Here is a 21,574-nt window from a genome sequence, read left to right as displayed (position 1 = left end):
TGATTCTCATTTTCTTCACCAGCGAAAAGCGACTGATCAAGGACGAAACGTACTTCCCAACGCCGGACGGAACGCTGCTGAGGATCATCTCCAACGAGCTCGCCAAACTGTGGATTCACAACTTGGCGGACTACAAGAACAAAGAGATGCACTGGCTGCACGAGTCAATACCGCTGTACATGGAGTCGATCGCGCTGAGAAAGTTGAACAACAATTCGTTCGACATGGACGACTTCCTGCTGGAGGGCAAGCTACGCGCGATGCAGGAAGAGACCAACGTGAAAACGTCCCCTCTGAACGTCCTCACGAACCCCTGGGAAGAGGACGCCCACTTTGAGCTGGTCCGGTTCAAAGGGTTGAGTCTGCTTCGCATGATGAACTACACGCTGGGCGAGGAAACGTTCGACGCGTTTATTCGGGAGTACTTTTCACGCCGGATGAACAACGACTCGATCGACATCATCGAGATCCTGAACAACAACAACCGCCACACGGACGCCACGTTTAACAGCTTTTTGCACAGTTGGACCAACTTTGAGAAGTACCCGATCATCGAGATCGGACGGAACAACTACAGCGGCCATTTCGAGCTGCGTCAGCGAATGATTCCGTTTGAGGAGGAAATCAGCGAGCAGATATGGACCATTCCGGTGACGTTCATCAACGATACCAACAAGCAGCTGTTCATGGAGAAGGTGCGTTGGTTGGTGGACTCGAACAACCTGCTGACGATCGAGACTAGTTGCGAAATGATTACGAATAATACGTGGGTCATCGTTAACCCCAGTGGCATTGGTAAGTTGATCGTGACCTTCTTTGAGTCCGTAACCTCCACGATCATCATTCTTTCAGGCTACTACAGAGTGAACTACGAGGTCGCCCATTGGACGCGACTGGCGCACGTTTTGAACAGCAACTTCCGAACTCTGCCGTACAGTACGCTGACGACCATCGTCGACGACGCGCTGAATCTGGCCCGCCTCGGCCTGCTCGACTACTCGATCGCGTTCAACGTGATCTCGTTCCTGCGCAAGAACGACGAACTGTACCAACCGTGGAAGAGTGCCCTGGACAACCTGAAGTTTATCTACGAAGCCCTGGAGGATCACCCCAGCTATGTTCACGTTGAGGTATGACCAAACGTTGAAGATCAATCAGTCCAAATTAACGCGATCGCTCTTTTCCAGCACTTTCTCGAATTTCTCATAACGAAAAAGTACGAAAACAACTTCACCGAGACGGCCGACTCACGGAACCCGCTGATCTCGTCCCTGCTGGTCGAGTGGGCCTGCCGTCTGGGCGTGGCCGCCTGCATCGAGGATCAGAAGCGCATGTTCCGCGAGATTTTCGTCGAAGGCACCTCTTCGCCATTCCAGTTCTCCGAGGACGACCTGTTCCAGGCGACTTGCGTCGTGGTCAAGTACAGCGGAGTCAACGAGTGGAAGTTGGTTCGCGAGCGGTTCCTCAACTCGGACGATATCAACTTGCAGAAAATTCTGGTGAAGGCACTCGGATGTACCCGGGAGATTAGCTTGATCAAGAAGACGATCGCATTGCTGAAAGACCCGTTGTTTAGTCTGTACAACTGTCAGATATTGTCCTCGATCAGCCACAACAAGATCGCGTTGAAGTACACGCTGGACTATCTGTTCAACGAGTGGATTGACGTGCGATCGTATCTTTCGCTGCAGGACGTTTCCATCCTGTTGAGGAAGATTTCCACCGAGAACGAGTTCGCAATGTACGAGCAGATCTTTTTCCGCTACTCGCGTACGTTCCAGACCATGGACAAGGAGATTCTGAAGCGCATGCGGGACACGATCATGAAGCTGCTCAGATGGAAGCGGGAAATCGGGCCCAAGATCAACTACCAGCAGTTTATCTTTGATGTTTGATATTGTGTGATGCACTCTAGTAATTTTTAGTTTAGAACAATTTGTAGAATCAATAAATGTTACCATTTTACCACAGTTCTGCGTCAATTTATTGAGTGAAAGTCGTTGATTTGTTAAAAAATATATTTATTGCATACTAAAGCTAACAAATGACCTGTTTCTGTGTTTGGTTATTACCCCTCATTCGGGAACATATTTAATCTTCCCCGCTAGTTGAGCTTCGTTATCCCTGTAGTATTTGAGCGCAAAGTCGCAATAGATTTTCACCTTCAAATCCTCCTGCATCGCGTGCTGTAAAGCGGCCTAAAAATGGTCCAGAAATAAGTCAAGCTCAACAAACCTTCAATCATCTACTGACCTCCACCAACTTCTTCCCGACACCCTTTCCCTGGAACACGGCCGGCACCTCCGTGTGGTCCAGGCTAAGCAACCGTGCCTTCCGGTCCAGTCTATAGCTCAGGAATGCCTTGCTTTCGTTGAGATGCACGCTAAACTCGGCCTGGGTCGGATCGTGACCGATCTGCAGCACGCCGGAGCACATCTCCGCCTTGGCCAGCCGCGTTAGATAACGCGACCGGGACAGCACCTGTGATACCGGGAACATTTTGTTTGAAGAAAACTGTAAACAAACTTATCGGACGAGAGCGGAATTGACAGTAAACAGGTAGTGTCATAATCTCGGGTGTCATTGTAGTGGTGATTCCAGTTGGAATCTTCAGAGCAAGCTGCCAGTCTATGACGCGCAACAGTTGTCATGGCAACGAGAGTACCGTAAACAAAACAACTATGAGTGAAGAAAAGTTGAAATCGGGATAATTTGGTTGAAATTTGCTGCGAAAGGATTCGAAAATGGACGAGCAAGACTACAAAAGTATCATAATCTATTACGGTCGCGAGAAGCTGTACCGGACCATGCACCGGGTGGTGCTGGAGGCGATGGCCAAGTACACCGCGGACACCAGCTTCCGCTACTACAACGGAATGGCTTTGGTGCTCGAGGGAGTCCGGTTGCAGGAAGGTATCCGGGAGTTGAACCAGTTACAAGGGGACCGGGAGTTTGGAATGGCCGTCATTCTCAGTCTAATGTACGCCCACAAACGCTGCAGTGTCATCGACAAGGAGGAAATTGTTCAGCTGGATGGGAAGCTGAAAGATGAACGGAAACGGCTTACTGCGACTTCGGCCTACTATTCGGCTCTGTTTTTGTTTCTCACCGGGAAAACTGACAAGGCTCGCGAGTACGCGGACAAAGCTATGCGACTCAGCCCAAGTAGCCCGGAAGTTCTTTCGCTGAAAGGGTGGTGTGAGCTGTATTTGAACAAACATCGCTCGTCGTTCATACTGGACCTTTTCGAGAAGGCACTCGAGCAGGGCAAGCAGTTCGATGCCAACATTGGGCAAGTTCGCTACCATCAGCTCAACAACGACTACGAAACTGCAATTTCAGTGCTGAATCGCCTGTCGGTCCGATATCCCGAACTAAACATTCCTCTAGTTGAGAAGATGAAATGCAATCTTTCCAACTGGAATTGGGACAATGCAGTGGAAACTGCAACCAGAATTCTCAACCTGGAACCGACAAACTTGGAAGCGCTTCAGCTGAAAATATTGATTCTCATAGCCAAAGATGGCAACTTTACCGGAAGCGTATCCGCCTTGCAGTATTTATTCAAAGCCATGGAAAAGATCGAACCAGCCAACGGAGACCTGTTCATGCGCACCGGACAACTATTCTCAAGAATCTGCGGAAGAAATCCAGCAATCTTAGCGGAAGCCTACCTCTTCGCGGAGAAAGCTCACAAACTGAATCCATCAAATGCGGAATTCCTCACCGAGCTCGGCTACCAAACAGCGCTTCAGAAAAAGTACAAGGAAGCAACCAAACTGTTCAAAACAGCTTCAAAAATTGACGACAGCTCGATGTACGCTCTGTGCGGACTAACCCTCTGCCAGATGATGGAATCCGGCGTTTCCGAGCAGGTGTCCCAGCAGATTGAGTTCCTGACCGAAATTCAGGGCGATGAAAAGATTCCCATCCTGCTGCTCATGTCGTCAATCCTGTATCAAACCGATCACGACAAAGCCGTTGCACTGTTGATTGAAGCCAGCGAAATTCAGTTCAAAAATTTAAAGACCCTCTCGTACGGCGCGGAGTACCTGCGTCAGTTCAATCCGGATTTCCTGCTGGAACTCGTTAAGGAACTCCTCAAGCATTCCCCAGCTGAGCACAACGCGGACATAATCTCGGTTGACGCCCTCCATCCAACTCTGCGTCAGTGCAGCAACATTCTCGATTCGGTCGTCAAAGCCTGTCCGGGACTCGTGGAAGCTTCTTTCCTGCTTGCCAAGGTCCAATTTCTCAGCTCGGAAGTGGGAGCCGCTGCGACTACGTTGCAGAAAATCCTGCACGACATTGATCCCACCTACTCCGATGCCCACCTGTTGATCGCCCAGATCCACATCCAGCAAAAGTCGTACCAGCGGGCAGCGCAAAGCTTGGAGATTTGTCTGAGTCACGACTTTAAGGTTCGCGAGAATCCGATGTACCACCTGCTGCAGGGAATCGTGTACAAGAACCAACAGCGGTACGAAGACGGACTGAAGAGTTTCTTCACGGCGATGAACATCTGCGGATTGAGCTCGACCGGAAGCGCTAACAGATCACCTTCCGCGAAGAAGATGGCCGATCGTACGACACTTGGAACCGCAGATCTGCTTACGCTCTACCTGGAGATCATCAACACGCACGTTCTCATGAACCAAAACTCGGAAGCGTTAAAGTTGATGCAGATGGTTTCATCCGAGTTCACCTCAACCACTGAGGAAGGTCGGCTGACAATCGCAACCGCCGATTTCTACATGCAGCAAGGCAACTTTAACAAGGCAGTTGAACTGCTGAAGAACATCCGTCCGAATCAACCGTACTACGTCCAAGCCAAAACCAAAATGGCCCAGTTCTATCTGGTCCACAAGAAGGACCGGCTGACGTATGCTCAGTGTTTCCGCGAGTTGGTTGCCAACTGCCCAGGACCGTCAAGCTACCTGATGCTGGGCGATGCGTACATGTCCATCCAGGAACCGGACGACGCCATCGAAGCGTACAAGCAAGCCCACAAGCAGAATCCCAGAGATTCGCTGCTGGCCAGCAAGCTCGGTCGGGCGTACGTGAAGACCCACCAGTACAAGAAGGCGATCGCGTACTACCAGGAAGCGATTGCTTCCCCTGAAAACTATCTGCTGAAGCTGGATTTGGCGGAGCTGTTTTTGAAGCTGAAGCAGTACTCGAACGCTGAACAGACGCTGGTGGACGAGATCGAGCTGTCCAAGGGAGAAAGTGGAGACATTTCCAAACTTCAAACAAGAACCAAGCAGCTGCTGCTGTTGGCACGGATTCGTGAAAAGGCCGGGTACTTGAGTTCGTCGCTGAACACGCTGAAGGAAGCTCGAGATAACCAGTACAAGATCCAGAAGCGTATGCTTGTCGACCAGAATTCGGTGTTGAGCGAGCAGAACAACATGCTGGCCAGGATCTGCGTTTTAATGGCCGAGCAGTCGATCGCGATTCGGGACAACGAGCAAGCGATCCACCACTACAAGGAAGCGCTCAAGATAACCCCGAATGAGATTGGTTTGCTGGCGGCGTTGGCCCGGACCTACATGCAGGTCAACAACATGGACCAGTGTCAGGCAACGTGCGCAACGATCCTGCAGAACGACCCGAACAACGAGGCGGCATCGGTGATGATGGCTGATTTGTCGTTCCGGAGGATGGACTTTGAAAACGCTGCTTATCATTTTTCCCAGCTGTTGATTTCTCAGCCGACGTACTGGACGGCGCTGGCTAGGTTGATTGAGGTTATGCGACGATCAGGGACGCTGCACGATGTGCAGCCGTTTTTGAATCGAGCTGAAGACGAGTGTCTGCGTCCGGACAATGAGGCTGGCTTGAATTACTGTAAGGGACTGCAGGAGTGGTACAATGGGAACCCCAACAGTGCGTTGAGGTTCTTCAATAACTGCCGACGCGATCCGGAGTGGGGCCAGCAGGCGATTTACAACATGATCGAGATCTGTCTGAATCCGGACGGTGATTTGCCTAATGAGGGGGTGATCGACATTGGGGCGGATGACTTGGAGATTAAGGATTCTCGAGCTATGGCGTTAAGAACTGCGGAGAGGTTGCTGAAGGAACTCAAGCCCAGACCTGGGGTGATCGACAACGAGGCGTTGAATCATAGATTGTTGGAAAACTTTCACCTGCTGGCGTCCCGCCAGAAGCACAGCATCGATCGTGCTCTGCAGGACTTTACCGCAATCGCGTCACAGGAAGAGTACAAGGAACACGTGGGAGCTGTGTACGGAATGGCATCGGCTTACGTCATTTTGAAACAGTCGCAGCGAGCCAAGAACCAGCTCAAGCGTATCGCCAAGAACAACTGGACCTTTGAGGAGGCGGATTATCTGGAGAAATCGTGGCTGCTGCTTGCGGATCTTTACATGCAGGCCAGCAAGTTTGATATGGCTACCGATTTGCTGAAACGGGTGCTGGAACACAACAAATCCTGCACCAAGGCGTACGAACTGTGCGGACTGGTGTCCGAGAAGGAACAAAACTATCGCAACGCTGCGATCAACTACGACTTGGCATGGAAGTGTAGTGCCAAGTCGAAGCCCAACGTGGGTTATAAACTGGCTTTTAACTACATGAAGGTCAAGCGGTATGCTGACGCGATCGACATTTGTCAGCAGGTGCTGAAGATCCACCCCGACTATCCGTCCATCAAGAAAGACATCCTGGACAAGTGCCGGAACAACCTGAAGAATTAAGGAAACAGTGAAACAAAGTGATCATATCCGTCCACATAATATTTTTATTGTGTAAGCTAAATATCTTTGAGATTATATTTATTGAATATCATGATCGCGAATACATGAAGCACTAAGCAGATACTTTCGTGTGTGTGTGTTGGGGTTACTCGTTGTTGTCTTTTCTTTCCGTTCCTCCTTACAAGTCCAAATACATAACCTGTGTGGCCGCGATGGCACCGCAGAAGCTGAGAAAGGCCGCCACACTCACGACGGCCGTCGTGGTTCCCGTCCAGGACACGATCGTGCCCATACAGATCGAGAGGATAAACTGTGCCAGAAAGACCATCGAACTGACGATCGCCACGTCGGTGCCGAGTCCTCTCACTACCTTCTCCTTCGGCTGATCCTCGGGGTTGATTTCCTCAAACTGAAAGAAATAACAAACTTAGTGTTGCAGGTCAAAACCTTACGCGATCGCCACTCACGATCCCCTCCGAGTGATAGTGCGCCACCAGCAGGTACGGCATCGTAAACAGCGTCGAGTACATCACCCCGGCCGTCCAGCTGAACAAGATCACCCCGACGCGGTGCTTGGTCAGCGCCATCATGGTCATGCCGGAGCAGTAGAACAGCAGCCCGCCGATGTACACCTTGCGAGCCCGGAAGCGCTTGATCAGCCGCTCGATCACCAGCGAGTAGCACGCGCAGGACAGCGAGTACATGGCCATACCCCAGCAGCCGAAGCGGACACCCTCCTCGTACCGGATATACTCCGCGGAACCGTCCAGCGCCTAAAAAATGATAGTGGTAGCGAGTGGTCAACAGTTGGGATCGCGCGCGAAACCTTACCTGCGGGTTCCCCTCGAAGACCGCTTCGCCGACAAAGTCCGTAAAGTACAGCGAGTAGCAGACGTGGGCCATCCAGCAGAACAGATTCGTCAGGCAAACCATTCGCAACGAGTGAGGCATGAAAATGATCGACTTTAGGTACATTGACAGCGTTACGACTTCACCCTTGGAGGAAGGATCAGCTGCGTACGTAGTGGGATCAACGTTCTTAGTGAACGAAGTCTCGGCGCAGTTTTCCCCTGGAAGAACGTCGTAGTCGCGTTTGGTATTCGGGGCTGGCATTGTGAAACGGCGCTGGTGATTCTGTGGTGCATGCAGCATGTGTTCTTCCTCGACGGTTCCGTACGATGCGGAAGACTCGATCTTCTCCAGTGGTTCGTGTTCGCTCGACGATCGCACAAGCAGTGGTGGCGGGGGTTGTTCCTTACTTTCAGTTGCCGTTGGAGAGTATTGTCGCTCGATTTCTTCTTCCAGAATCCACAGTGGGATTTCGCTGAAGCTTGTGATGGTGAACGATACGCACAGTATGAATATGATCGTGATCAGTGAGAAGACGGCTCGCACATGCCCACCAAACGCCCTACCAATAGCTGTATCGTCCCAGTTGATTCCACCCAAGGAATAGCCCATGAAGCCACCCAGTCCTGCCATGATCGTAAACGTAGACAATCCTCTTGCGTGATCCTCCGGAATAGTAACATCCAACAAATAAGCCCTCGACGGACTCTGGCACGCGTCAGCGTCAAAATCCAGCATTACAGTCCCAAGAATCGTGAAGAAGATCGCCCACGGATGACTTGGTCTCGTCAGCACCTCCTCGCTCGTCTCCTCAGCTTCCAGCGCGGTCGCTCGATGAGGCAGCACGCTCTGCACCGGCAGCGTCGAATTCCTCGCATAAGGATCAACATCCCCAAACGCGTACCCCAAATCTTCCCCATTCGGAACCAACAGCAACCCCAGCAGGACCCCCACCGAAAGCAGAAAGATGAACGGTCTCCTCCGGCCGTAGTTGCTCTTGCAGCGATCGCTCAACGAGCCCAGCACCGGGGTCAGGAAGAAGCCCACCAGCGGCGAGAGGCACCACACCAGGGTCATGTGCTGATGTTGGACGCCAATTTTGAGCAACGTGGGCGATACGAAGGCCGTCTCGGCGGCGTACGAGAACTCGATGCCCATTACGGCGGCCGACACGCGGATCAGCTCCAGGCGGGTCTTTTTGCTGGAAGGGAGGGAGGGGGTATGATTTGGGAGTCACTTTGGGGTAATGGTAGGATCTGATTTGACTCGATTGGCTCAATTGTTTAATAGTTTTAAATGATTAAAAAAAATAACTGTATTCCATTCTAGAGTTTTTTAAAAGGTCCTATAAGCTATTGTCTTTCATATGTTTATAGGACCTATTTAAAAAAAAACTTAGGAATTGTAAATTGGCGGGCAAAATTTGTAGCTAGCTTGACCAAACATCAAAAATTATTTAAAAAAGGAATTACGCTAATTCCATCTACAAGACCAACTAGAAAAGACCTCGTAGACAATCAGTTGAAGTTTTTTGATATTCAAGTATTTAGACAATTGGGTACTATAGCCCTATGTAAATTTTTATATACAATGGTAAAAAACACGATTAAAAACCATTTCTGATCACTTTTTTGCTGTCAAGTAGGAGCTTTTCTGTCAAGAAGGACCGCGAGGTTAATTTTTCAAAATTGATTTAAAAATCCATTTCAAACTCATTGTGGTCGTACAAAGGGTCATTGTACTCAGAAAAATAAGCCTTATCGCTGTAAACAATAATATCCGCAATCTAAGCTTCATTTTAGGACCCAATTGTGTGCACAAAATATAAGAGAAAAGCAAATTAAATAGTTTTATTCAAAAGCTGATAAACTCTAACCAACTAATTGAACTTTATTCATATCATTAAAACCAAAACAAATCAGGTCAGGCAGCTGTACAAATATAATGAACAAAAAGTTGAAACATTAAAATAAGTGTCGTAGGTCCAGTGGCTCTTACGGCCTTTTAAAAACTAACCTGAGAATTATTCCTTCAATTTCAATCATTTCGAATACATTTTGTTTTTTTAAATCAGATGGTGGTCATATGATTTGTAATCCAAATTTTATCTATTCGAATCCCGAAGCGGAAGGTTTCTAAGTCAAAATAAGTTTCAGATCAACCCAATAAAATATTTTGACTAAAAAATTGATATAGATACCTAAATTTTTGCCATCATCAACAGCTTTCTGCCTTCATTAAATTTAAACTTTTTATAACACATTTAATTAAAAATACTAAATTATTATTTGAATTTAAATTTTCCTTATTCACTCTCATTAAACAATTGAAATTTTTGAATGAGATTTTTGAATAACATACGTGTGTCGTATACATTGAAACCCTGATGGTTTGAGACCTATTGTTGTCTAACGAAAGGGATCGTTTTTTGATTTGCACCTTTTTCACTATAGAAATTATTTTAGAAAAAAAAACACATTTTGAATTTTAGTCTTATGCGAATCAAATGATCGGACACTTATTTTTTATAAGTATTCTAAATTTTCACAAATGTATGAAGCTTTGTAAAAATACTCAAATTAGATGATTTTGTAAAAATCGGCATAAAATAATCGGATATTTCTCATTGATTTCAATAGTATTTTTTTTTTTGGAAAAAACTCAAAATTTCCACAAAACAGCGTAATTTAGAACAAGTACTAAAATTTTATGATTTTGTTAAATGGATATCAAGTGATGGAGAATTTCTCATAGCATTGCAGCATAATAATAGCATTTTATTTAAATAAAAATTTCAAAGTTTTCACAAATTTGTATTTTCAAAAAATACTCAATCTTAAGAGCGAGTTTTTCACCAATGTGTAACAGGTCGTATCGAGGTGCTCCGATTTGGATGAAACTTTCAGCGTTTGTTTGTCTATAACTGAGATGAACTCATGCCAAATATGAGCCCTCTATGACAAAGGGAAGGGGGGTAAAACGGGCTTTGAAGTTTGAGGTCGAAAAACATAAAAAATCTCAAAATTGCTCGCATTTCCGTAAAACTTCATCAATTCCAACTCTCTTGGATGCATTCGAAAGGTATACAGGGCAAAAACTAACGTTGTAAAATGTTTGTTCTAGAAAAAATTAAAAACTATGAGAAAAACTGCGATTGGCCAAAAAGTTAATACCGTAGGCTTATAGTGCATGAAACTACCTAACTTTTGATCTATAAGAGTATGGGTGTTGGAGGCTGTTGCAAAAAGATATTAAGGTTTTAAAAAATCCATTTTTGACAGTAATTTGCAAAAGCTAAGAGAAAAAGTCAGACCAATCCTGGATGTCTATGGCACGTTTTAAAGGACTTCAAAAGACCTTTCGAATGCATCTAAGAGAGTTGGAATTGATGAAATTTTACGGAAATGCGAGCAATTTTAAGATTTTTTTATGTTTTTTCGACCTCAAACTTCAAAGCCCGTTTTACCCCACTTCCCTTTGTCGTAGAGGGTTCATATTTGGCATGAGTTCATCTCATGTATAGACAAACAAACGCTGAAAGTTTCATCCAAATCGGAGCACCTCGATACGACCTCTAGAACAAACCGAGCAATATTTACAAACAAGGGTCCTGATTTTCGGTTCAATGAACAGAAACCACTCACTCATCGCCTATCCATTCGTCACCTATTCCAACCCGCTAGCATTTATGAGCGAATGAGACTTGCAACCATCCAGCGAGTGGCCCGAACTGTTCACTCAGCGAACAAATACATCGTGAAAATATTTGCCTACTCCACTGCTCGACGACACTCACACACTAACATGCTCAGCGAAGAGCCATTCTCACAAAATGCCAGCGCGGCAGTCTTTTTGTCTTCACACCCTCAGTTTGCCATCAATTTGATTTTTTCTTGGTGGAAGTTACTTTGAATGGTGTCTATAATGCTATGAAATCAAAATAAATGCACAATGTAATTGATAACATTGATTTTAGGCAACCCAAATCAATGAGTATAACGCAGCGCATCACAGAAAAAAAGTTTTCAGTTCAGAGTGATCGGTGACGTTCGGCCTGCTTGAGCCGTTCGGAGACTGAGCCGATCAGAGAGAGAAGGAGAGTAGAAAAGAGAATGTGCGGGAGCGAATGGTGCGAAAGTGACACACGGTAGGAATTCATCAGTGCAGTATCGCGTCGCCTGCTATTTGTGCTCGCGAATGGAGTGGGGACCATCCATAAACCACGTGGACACTTTTTAGATAATATCGAACCCCCCCCCCCCTCTCGTGGACAATTGTCCATACAAAAAAATCTTTTTTGTATGGAGCGTGGACAATCGCCCTAACACCCCCCCCCCCCCCCTAAAGTGTCCACGTGGTTTATGGATGGTCCCGTGGTTGATTTTGAGCAATCAGGACCCTTGTTTACAAATACTGCCTCTTAAATAGTATATTTAATCAAGAATTCCTCATAAGTTTCGATAGTAACAGCATTCTATAATCTCACCAAATTCACAAAACATCGTATTTAACAAATATTTCATTGTTTTGTTTCTGAAATATGGGCAATATGGGATTCGGAAATTTACCGATCTGAGTACTTTTTAAAAATACGTAGTTTTGTGCTCTTTTTGATTTCTTTTTTAAATCTTTTTCCATACAGATGTCGCAAATATATGAAATTTAAATATAATAAACAGTATGATTTAAAAAAAAAACTATATCTTAGAATATAAGAATTGAGCATGAGCATGAGAAGTATATCTTAAAAATATAAGAATTTCAAAAAACAAACTTGCAAAGTAAGTTTTGAGTATGATTACAGCCAAAAATCTATTGAAACACCCATATCAAGCTCAAGGCTTGATATTTTCTATAAAATACAGGAAAATTACGTACTTTGTGGCCAAATTCATGTTATTTTAACTGCAAACGATGACCGACATCACTCATTTAGAAATGGTAGTTTATGCAACAAGTTGCAAAAAGAGGATTTTTTCAGCTCGAGCCGTACATTTATCCAACGAGGTTCACCGAGTTGTATAAATACGACGAGTGCTGAAAAAATCAAGTTTTGCAACGAATTCCATACAACATTTTTTGCAATTCTGAAAAACACTCATTGAGTGAAATTTTATGTCAAATTTTCATGTATTTTGTCAATAAATCGTTTGAATCAAAAAAAAAATGTTGAAAAGTGTTACTTTTCGAAACAAGTGCTGAAAAGTTCAACTTTTCAGCACCCATTTCAGTACTGAAAAGTAGAACTTTTCAGCATTTATATTGAAAAGTGTTGCTATTCGATGCTGTTATTTTTGGTACAGAAAAGTAGGCTATTTCGTCGTTCAAGAATGACAGGAAAAGTAAGTAGTTTCACGACGGAATTGCAAAAAAAATATTTTTTCCATGTTTAGTAGGTTATTTTGAGCAATTTTCTGTGTAATGATTTTCTTTTTTTTGCTTTTATTTGCTTAGATTTAGATATTCCTGTTCGTTTTTTTTTTAAATTCTACAACCTCTAATCAATATTTATTGCAATTTTTTATATTTTTCATGTAAAATTTTTAAAGTGCATAACAATGCTGTAAAATTATATCAATATGGGAGATTCAAAATAAAAGCCAATTGTTAAAATTAAAAAAAAATCTACTTTTTTGATGCCAAAGCATAATAAATTAAAAAAATAATATTCTAAAAAATATTACATTATTTAAATGCATTCCAGAATTTTATTTTTCCTCATGTTTCACTTTTTTCTGATTTTTGATCTCAAATCAATATTTTGTTTAAAAACCATAAAAGAACCTTGTTTGATTATTTATAACTGCAAAAATTTACGTTGAATACAACATTTTTTTAATAGTTTAAAATCGGTCGTACAAAGCATTTTTTTATGTATATTTTTAAGTTATTTTTTTCTATTTTTGAGGAAAATTTTAACGAAAACTTCGATAAAAAGTAGCATTGAAGATAAACTTACAAATTGAAAAAAATAAGTCATCAAACTAAATTCAGTTTCCGATTTGTGTCCCAATATAATTATTCTTTATTTGTTCTTTATTTGCTAAAAAACTGAATTATAAACGTAAGAAAATTGATTCCTTGAAGTTTATTCAAGATCTATTATTTTTTGAAAATAAAATGATCAAGATTCTGTTATTATTTTGTTTGTGTTTTCTATGTGTGACGATGTTTCTAAACAACAATTTTGACTTAATATTGAAATTTGAAAACATGACATTGAAAAAAAATCGCCTTGTACCATACACATAGGTTTTTTTAAGATGTTAATTTTATTAAACTAAGAGGGTTATGGTTTGGTGATTCAGTACAAATACAGAAGTTTAAATATTGTTTTTTTTTTGTGATGGCAAAACTTATAGCTAATTGGCATTTGCTTGATAACTAAAATCAACTTTGAATACTTCACAAAGGAAATCAGAAAAGTTAACAATTGTTTACATAAATATTTAGAATAGCTTGAATTAGCAAAAAAATAGGAAAAGGAAAATTAATCGTAATATTATTAAGAGTTCAATTCAAGTTTTAATTTTGCATAATTTCAAACATCGCAGGTTACTTTTGAATGGAATTTGATTGTTAAAAGTATCGAAAATATATTTTAAACTTACGTACTTTTTAAAAAGCATTCACAGAAATCCAAACCAAAGTCGGAGGCCATGCAACAAGTTTCAGCTTGTCATTTGCACACCAGTTGATCTCCCAAAGCCTTCCCAGCCAATAAAACCAAACAGATGGACCAATCAAGACAAATCCCCCTCCATCAATTCAAACCAATAAAAGCAGCCGATCCGCACGCATACCGATAAATGTGCGAAAAGTCCACATTTCCCTCGGCGTCCTGACGTTGGTTGGGCGTCCGAATGCTTTCACGCAGATACGCTCCTAATCCACTTCCGGTTCCTCCCGCTCCTGCTCCCGCTCCTCCTCGCGTTTCACGCCACGCCGCATGTCTAGCTCGAACCCGTTCCTTAATCTCGTGGAACCGTCCCGTCCAACCCTGGTAATCGTGCAGTTTGTCCATTTTTTATTTGTAGGGTTTTTTTGTTATATGCTTTTTTATGCTCCAAACTAAAACAAATCACCAGGGTTGAGTTCGCTGGAACAGTACAACACCATTATCTCTTTTTCTCACTCTATCTCGCTGGAGTACTAAGTCTCGTCAGCCAAAGTTAGCTAATCCACTCGACGACGACGACAACGGGGCTCCATTATGATGCGGTAATAACTTTCGACATTTCTCCACACACAAAGTCACACTTTAGAACGCGCTCACACTGGTAGGTGAAGAGAGCGGGCAGGATTAAGAGGGGGCGTCGCGACACCTTATGAATGAGCTTTAATTGTCCACTGATTACACGCACCACCGATCGAGGTTATTCTTCACAAATTTAGTTCTTCACTCCAAAATAATCCGTTCTTGACCGAGTTGCTATTCTTAAAACCATCCACAGGAAGAGGAAAAAAAACGATTCTCTAATTCAATTAACGACACCTCCTTCAAAGGTTTTTTGCAACATATGCTCTTAATGATATAATACACTTTCCAATCGATTGACCTCCTCCACAATAGAATCGAGCCAGTCAATTAGAATTCTCACTTAAGGTCAGGCTTTGTCAAATTCGCTGGAAAATCAGCACCCCCACAAGATCAACCACAATCTCTCTAAAATGGTCCAAACGAAAAACAGTCAGGTCCGATCAGGTCGCGAGTACAAATTCGAATGTTTCCAGTTCGGGAAGGAGCGCACCGAGGGAAGCCCCTTCCGAGGAATTTGTGTGGGGAGAAAGTAATGAATGCTCTCTCCTTGGTTCGGGACTGAGGGAGGATTCCCCACATGTTTTAAATAGACGCTGATAAGGACCGACCACGCTGGTTTTCGCTCCCGATTGTCTCTGGCTTGAAGAGTTTTGGTTTTTAGCGCCGAATGGAATCGGGAGAGAAAATGCACGTGGTGGTAGGGATGTGCATTTAAAATAGAAAGATTCAGAATTCATTCGAAGTGATTTTTTTCCAATACCTTGGGATAACACAACTCGACCTTTTTGAAGTTGATGTCAGTAAACGCTTCAGTTTCGTCACGGTATGATACAGTCATCCCACATATTCGGAACACCCAGAAAATTCGGAACACTTTTGTGATAATTTGTCAATAGCATGACAAATGCAGCTTTTTTTGTCGACCCTACTATTTTTAAGGACCTTTATTTGGACATTATCTTGCTAGTAACTAGTAAAAGTAGTACTTTTCGAACAAAAAACTTCATTTCAAGACTATTTTATCCTGAGCAGCAAAACACTGCCTCCAAATTGCCTGTTCCATGATTGTGGGATGTTATTGTGCCTCCCACAATTGTGGAACATCTGAATTTAACTGATATTTTCCCAAAAAAAAGTTATCAGTCCATTCATAAAACATTACTAAGCTTGAGATTCACTGGTTGCAGTGTGTGAAGTCGTTTTTTTGTTACAAATATGTAATCCTTGAGAGATTCAAAGTTTGTTTACATCCGTAAGAAAAAAGTGTTCCGAATTTATGGATTTCAAGGGTCAAAGTTTTTCTTCAAAAACTTGATATAAAAGTTAAAATTTGCAGTTTTTCGATACAGCATTCGAAAGATCGCAAGAAAAGCTTTCAAATGAAGGTAAAAGCGAATCATTAAGTTCAATTATCTTTTTGCTATGATTTTTTGGACATTGGCCTATCTGTAAACTGTTCCGAATATGAGGGATGACTGTAGATTTGGGCTCTCTGAACACGCTCCAATAGACAGATTCGTTTTTTAGTGAGTTCCCTTCCAATAAATAAAATTGAAAATTTGGAGTATAAATCTAGAGTTTTTTTTATTTAATTCCAATGTTGTTGGCAGAAAATTCATTAAAATTCAATTCTGTTGATTGGAGCGTGTTCAACTTCAAAAATTTCGAGTTGTGTAATCGAGTCTGGGCTGTATTTGAAAAAGTGGTACCACCCTAACGAAATCCGAATTTTGTTTAACTAATGATTCTCCAAACAATTTTGTACGCTAAATCATAGCTACCATTATCGTAAAACGGACGAAAACTTCTTTTGTGATTCAGCGATTCCACGTAAAACCAGCAGGATCTAAACAAAAAATTAACCAATGTACTGTACAATGTTTCATTTTTATGGAGAAGCATGGTACTTTAAGTTCGATATTTACTTTTTTAGTTTTAAGTTAGGATTAGTTGTTAAAGTGATTTTTTTACCCAAATGTATTCGATTCAATGCAAAAATGTTAAACAATTTGAAGTAAATAAATGAATGTGAACAGTTAATAATAAAACGAAAAGTACAATAAAGATGAAGAGCATATAGCCATACCACTTAGAATGCAAATGAAATGTAATTATTATAAGAAAGTTCAATAAAGACATATTTAATTTCAAAAAATTTAAGTTCGATTAATATACCAAAAATCATATTTTTTTTTATTTTTTTTCACGAAAGTCATGTCTCAGAATCATGTTAGGCCAATGCAAATATTTTCCATAGTTTTTGTCCCTCAGCTCTGAATTTTTTTTTTTATTAAAATTGAAATAATAAGCCAGAATTTTTAACATTTCAAAGGTATGGAAAATGCATTATACAGCAGTAAAGTTGGTTTGAAATAATTCGTTTTCAATTTTTTTTTTTGTTTTGCGAAAAACTAACTTTTCGCGTTACTGAACAACGAAAATTCACAAAAACTCAAAATATTTTTAATTTTTGAAAAACACGATCAAAGACCATTTCTGATCACTTTTTTTCATTTTAAAGCAAAAAAAATGACAAGACAACATTTTTTCGATGGATCAACTATGGTCCCCTTGGAACGAGCTGTCAAGCAGGAACTTTTCTGTCAAGAAGGACCGCGAGGTTAATTTTTCAAAATTGATTTAAAAATCCATTTCAAACTCTTTGTGGTCGTACAAAAAATCATTGTACTCGTTGTAAACAATAATATCAACTGTGAATACAAAGAGACGAGTTGTTCCTTTTAATTCCGCTATATATTTTTAATATCTTGACAGATACGTATTTCGTCTACTACTTGCAGACTTCATCAGTGTTCTGTTCTCGACTGAAGGTTCATCGCTGGTGTATCCATATTTGTAGTTACTGTAGGTACTACCTCCTCGTTCTTCTTTTGTGCCTGTATAGGTAACAGCTTAAACAGCCACGTTGAGCCGTTACCTGAATCCTTGTTGAGTAAACGTTTGTTGCCTGCCTTGAAGATTTCCAAACTTTCAGCGACAGCCAGCTTCGATGGGTTAGTGATGTGTCTTAAGATGACCGCGTCGCTAGTTGTGATGTTATGTTTTTCCTCGATGATGTGTTCGGTTACTGCTGACTTGAAATGGGGGACAAATCCTTTCCGTTTTTCCTCCATGGCAATTTGACATATGTGTGTATATGCTCATCCAACCTGGTTTGCAGCAATCTCTTAGTTTGTCCAATGTAGCTCATATCACAGTGGCCGCAGGATACCTCGTAGATGCCGGGTTTGCCTAAAGTCGGTATGGGGTCTTTCGTTGAACCTAAGATGGATTCCAACTGGCTGTTTCTACTGCTGAACACTAAATCGATGCCAAATTTAGCCAGTTTTTGTCGTAATGGGCGTGTTATCCTGTAGTCGAATTCTACTGCTGCTCTTCGCAGTGGCTCTACTGATGGCGTAAGGGTTGTGAGTGAAGTTCTGTGCAGTTTTCTTTCCTTCTTATCGATGATTGCTTGGATAGTTGTTCTGCTGTAACCGTTGATTTCCGCTGTTTCAAATATGTACTCCAATTCTTTCTGTTTTCCTGCTTCGCTGAGGGGTAAAGTTGTCATCCTATGTATAAAATAATGATATGCTGCCATCTTATGTTGGAATGAATGGTTTGACGTGGCTGGGATTGTTCTTCTGGTGTTTGTTGGCTTCCTGTATATCTCGAAAGAAAACGAAGATGGGCAACCTGGTTCTCTTAGGATCAGGATGTCTAAGAAAGGTAACTTTCCTTCGACTTCCATTTCGTAAGTGAACTTGATGCTCCTGCGTGCACTGTTTATGGTGTCCAGTACCGTTGTTAGTGAGTCCCTTTTGATGATGCAGAAGATGTCATCTACGTATCTCCACCAACGTTCTGGTAGTAGGTTTTTGGTTTGTAGTTCGTGTTCCAAAGCTGCCATATAAACATCGCTCATGAACGGTGACAGTGGGTTACCCATCGATGCTCCCATCCTCTGTTGGTAGATGCAATCCCTGAACTGGAAGTAGCTCTGTTCCATGCATAATTTGACGAATGTTATATACTGGATCGTTTTTTGTCTCCAAGGTTCTCCCTCGTATTGTGATTGCAGCCAATCCCGTAGAGTTCCTATTGCGTTTTTTACTGGTATGCTTGGGAACAGTGCTGTTACGTCGAAGGAAACCGTTATTTCATCCTCAGCTATCGGTCCCGACTCTAAGAGCTCCTTTGTGAACACCTGCGAACTGATGATCGAACGGCTCGGGAAGGGTTTTGGCATACTCTTGAATTCCTCGACAAGCCACTTTGCGATCCGACTGGTTGGGGCATCCACTGCTGAAATGATTTCTCGCATCTCGTTGCCTGGTTTATGCACTTTAGGTAGTGCTTTAATCCTTGGTAGAGTTGGGTTCGGTACTCTCAACGATTTTGCAGTTTTCCCAACCGATTTCAAAAGGCCTGCACATTCTTTGATGGTGTTCTCTACTTTTTTGACCATATCGATTAGCGTGTATCCTCGTTGTAGTGAATATTTTTCCCTGTTTCCGAGTTTCTCAAGAAGTTCCTTGTCGTATTCGTCCCGGTCCATGATTACTACCCGGTTTCCCTTGTCCGCTTTTAGGTAGTACACGGGTTTCTCCTTGAGTTCCTTCACTACTCGTACTTCGGCGTTGTCCTGGTGTTTTGTTGTTGCTTCTCGTATTAATTTGGATACCGTCATCCTGACGCTGTTGATTTGTGCTGGAAGGAGCGGGGGAGGTTTTGTCTGTTTTTCGTCGATGCTGTTAGCATTGATAACAGTTTCGATGTCGATAACAATGTTTTCCCACAATAATATCAACAATCTAACAATCTGAAATTTTGAAGTTTTTTAAAAAAAAATATTTTTGCCCTCTAATTTTTCGGACCGTTTTTGAAAGGGGAGACAAAAAACTTTGAAAAATATTAGCAACAGCTTTAACGGTTATTTACCAGTTTTGGATACCTTATGTGGATATCCTCCTGTGCATTGAATATTATGATTATTATTATTATGATTAAAAAACAAGTTTTTTTTACTTTCTTTTTATTTGTTGTATCGCCCTAACAATTTCAAAAACGTGAAATGTGATATTACAAAATTTCGTTTAGGAGATATGAATTTATGAATCGTGTTTTTTGTAAAATTTCGAAAACCTGGACAAAAAAAAATTATTAAAGAAAAATTCTGGATTTCTTTTTTAAAAGGTCCAATAAACCAAAATTCCAGTTTTTGCTTTTTGGGTGTTTTTGAAACCGCCTTAAGTCAGGGGTATTAAAAAACACCCAAAAAGCAAAAACTGAAAATTTGGTTTCTTGGACTCCAGAATTAAATTGGCAATCAAAATAAAGTTTAAATTTTTATTAATTAATTAATTTATTTTCTTTTTAATAAAATGTACCGTTATAGCTACATTAAGCTAGTTTAGAAAATTTCCTACAATTTTCTCTCTGGAACTTTGAAAATCGGGAAATAAGTTTCTGAGACACAGCCTCACAAAGAATTCGAATCGATGAAAATGATTGTTTCGAAGTGTCACCTAATTAGCCTGTAATTTTCAACTGACGATATCTCGAATGTCGAAAAATGAAACTTTTGCGAAATTTTTAGACCTCTTCAATAAAAATAATTTCAAAATTTTAAGATTTACTTTTGAAAAAATTAGCTGTTTTGCTCAAAAAGACAATTTTGCTTTTTAGACGGATTTTTTTAATATTGTTAGGCCGTTGCAAACATTTTATAAAGTTTATGTCCCTCGACTCTGGTCGGGGTCAAGGGAGGGGCAAAAAAATAAAAAATATAAAATTTTGAAATTACAAGCCATGGTATCAACATTTGAATGGAAAAAGTGTTCTAAAATGCATTTTTCACCTGCCCAAAATATGCAAGTATTGAAGAGATTTATTTTTTTCGCCGAAAAAAAAAACTTTTTGCGGTGCTGTACATTTGATTTTCACAAAATTGAAAATATTTTTGATCGATCCCAGACATGCTAAATATGATTTTGAATGCAGGAAAATGCATTTCTAATTGTTTTCAGTTGGTTAGACTTCTATTTCCTTTGAAATTTTGAAGTTTTTTGAAAAAATATTTTTTTGCCCCGTGATTTTTTGGACCGATTTAGAAGGCGACATAAACTTTGAAAAATATTTTCAACGGCCTTATTTAAGAGATCCGAAAATTTTGCAAAAGTTTATTTTTTTAACATTGAAATTCGGACCCCGACTTTCGTCAGAGTCGAGGGATATAAACCTCAAAAAATATTTGCAACGGCCTTAACTTTTAGTCATCGAAAGTTACATAAAAAATTGTAGCAACATTTTTCAATATATTTTTTTGATTTAAACGGTGAATTTACTTAGCACATGGATCCTTGACATAAAATTCCTCTTAAAAAGCGTTTCGCGGAATTCAAAAAAAATGTAAGCAACTCGTTTCAACACGTCGTCTTCTCTTTGCAACTTGTTGCATAAACTACTATTTTGTTTCATCAAGCCGTTGCAATTTTTTATGTTCCTCGCATGCTCAAAGCTACTTTTTCAGTGATATAAAAATAAAGCCTGGATTCTTGTTTTTTGTTTTATTTTTCTGAGTAAGATCTTCCTTGGAAATTTAGAATTGCTTTTTGGAAGCTTTATTTCAATGCAAAATGTCTAATGAACAGACAATAGAAAGGTGTATTTTCTAACTAAAATTAAATAAGACTGCAATGTAGGTTGTTATAAAATGTAACACAATTAAGCTGGCCCA

The 21,574-nt window shown here is 41.5% G+C and overlaps 4 protein-coding genes across 4 annotated transcripts in view; 2 read left to right on the top strand and 2 right to left on the bottom strand.

Annotated features, from left to right (window-relative positions):
* Positions 1-1,970, top strand: part of LOC128092444 (uncharacterized) — a 51,158-nt gene extending 49,188 nt beyond the window's left edge. Inside the window, exons 13-15 of the mRNA XM_052706264.1 lie at positions 23-795; positions 853-1,130; positions 1,188-1,970. Coding sequence (XP_052562224.1) covers positions 23-795; positions 853-1,130; positions 1,188-1,895 — 1,759 coding nt within the window. The 3' untranslated portion in view covers positions 1,896-1,970. The remainder of the gene's footprint in view (positions 1-22; positions 796-852; positions 1,131-1,187) is intronic.
* A 40-nt stretch (positions 1,971-2,010) lies between these two features.
* Positions 2,011-2,547, bottom strand: LOC120415030 (protein NATD1-like). The gene is made up of 2 exons (XM_039576395.2): positions 2,254-2,547; positions 2,011-2,198 (listed from the first exon to the last, which is right to left on the bottom strand). Exons 1-2 carry the CDS (start codon positions 2,497-2,499, stop codon positions 2,076-2,078), a joined length of 369 nt encoding a protein of 122 aa, XP_039432329.1. The 5' UTR covers positions 2,500-2,547; the 3' UTR covers positions 2,011-2,075.
* Positions 2,548-2,596: 49 nt separating this feature from the next.
* Positions 2,597-6,876, top strand: LOC120415025 (tetratricopeptide repeat protein 21B-like). Its single transcript, XM_039576390.2, has one exon. It carries the CDS (start codon positions 2,745-2,747, stop codon positions 6,720-6,722), a length of 3,978 nt encoding a protein of 1,325 aa, XP_039432324.1. The 5' UTR covers positions 2,597-2,744; the 3' UTR covers positions 6,723-6,876.
* A 6-nt stretch (positions 6,877-6,882) lies between these two features.
* Positions 6,883-15,293, bottom strand: LOC120415028 (proton-associated sugar transporter A). Its single transcript, XM_039576393.2, has 4 exons — positions 14,375-15,293; positions 7,554-8,772; positions 7,190-7,495; positions 6,883-7,131 (listed from the first exon to the last, which is right to left on the bottom strand). The coding sequence occupies exons 1-4, from the start codon at positions 14,593-14,595 to the stop codon at positions 6,901-6,903; spliced, it is 1,977 nt and encodes a 658-aa protein (XP_039432327.1). The 5' UTR covers positions 14,596-15,293; the 3' UTR covers positions 6,883-6,900.
* Positions 15,294-21,574: the final 6,281 nt, after the last annotated feature.

This window comes from Culex pipiens, chromosome 1 (assembly GCF_016801865.2).
Source record: "Culex pipiens pallens isolate TS chromosome 1, TS_CPP_V2, whole genome shotgun sequence".
NCBI classification, from domain to species: Eukaryota; Metazoa; Arthropoda; class Insecta; order Diptera; family Culicidae; genus Culex; species Culex pipiens.
The sequence above is the reverse complement of the archived record's forward strand: the minus strand, read 5'-3'. Positions and strand labels throughout refer to the sequence as shown.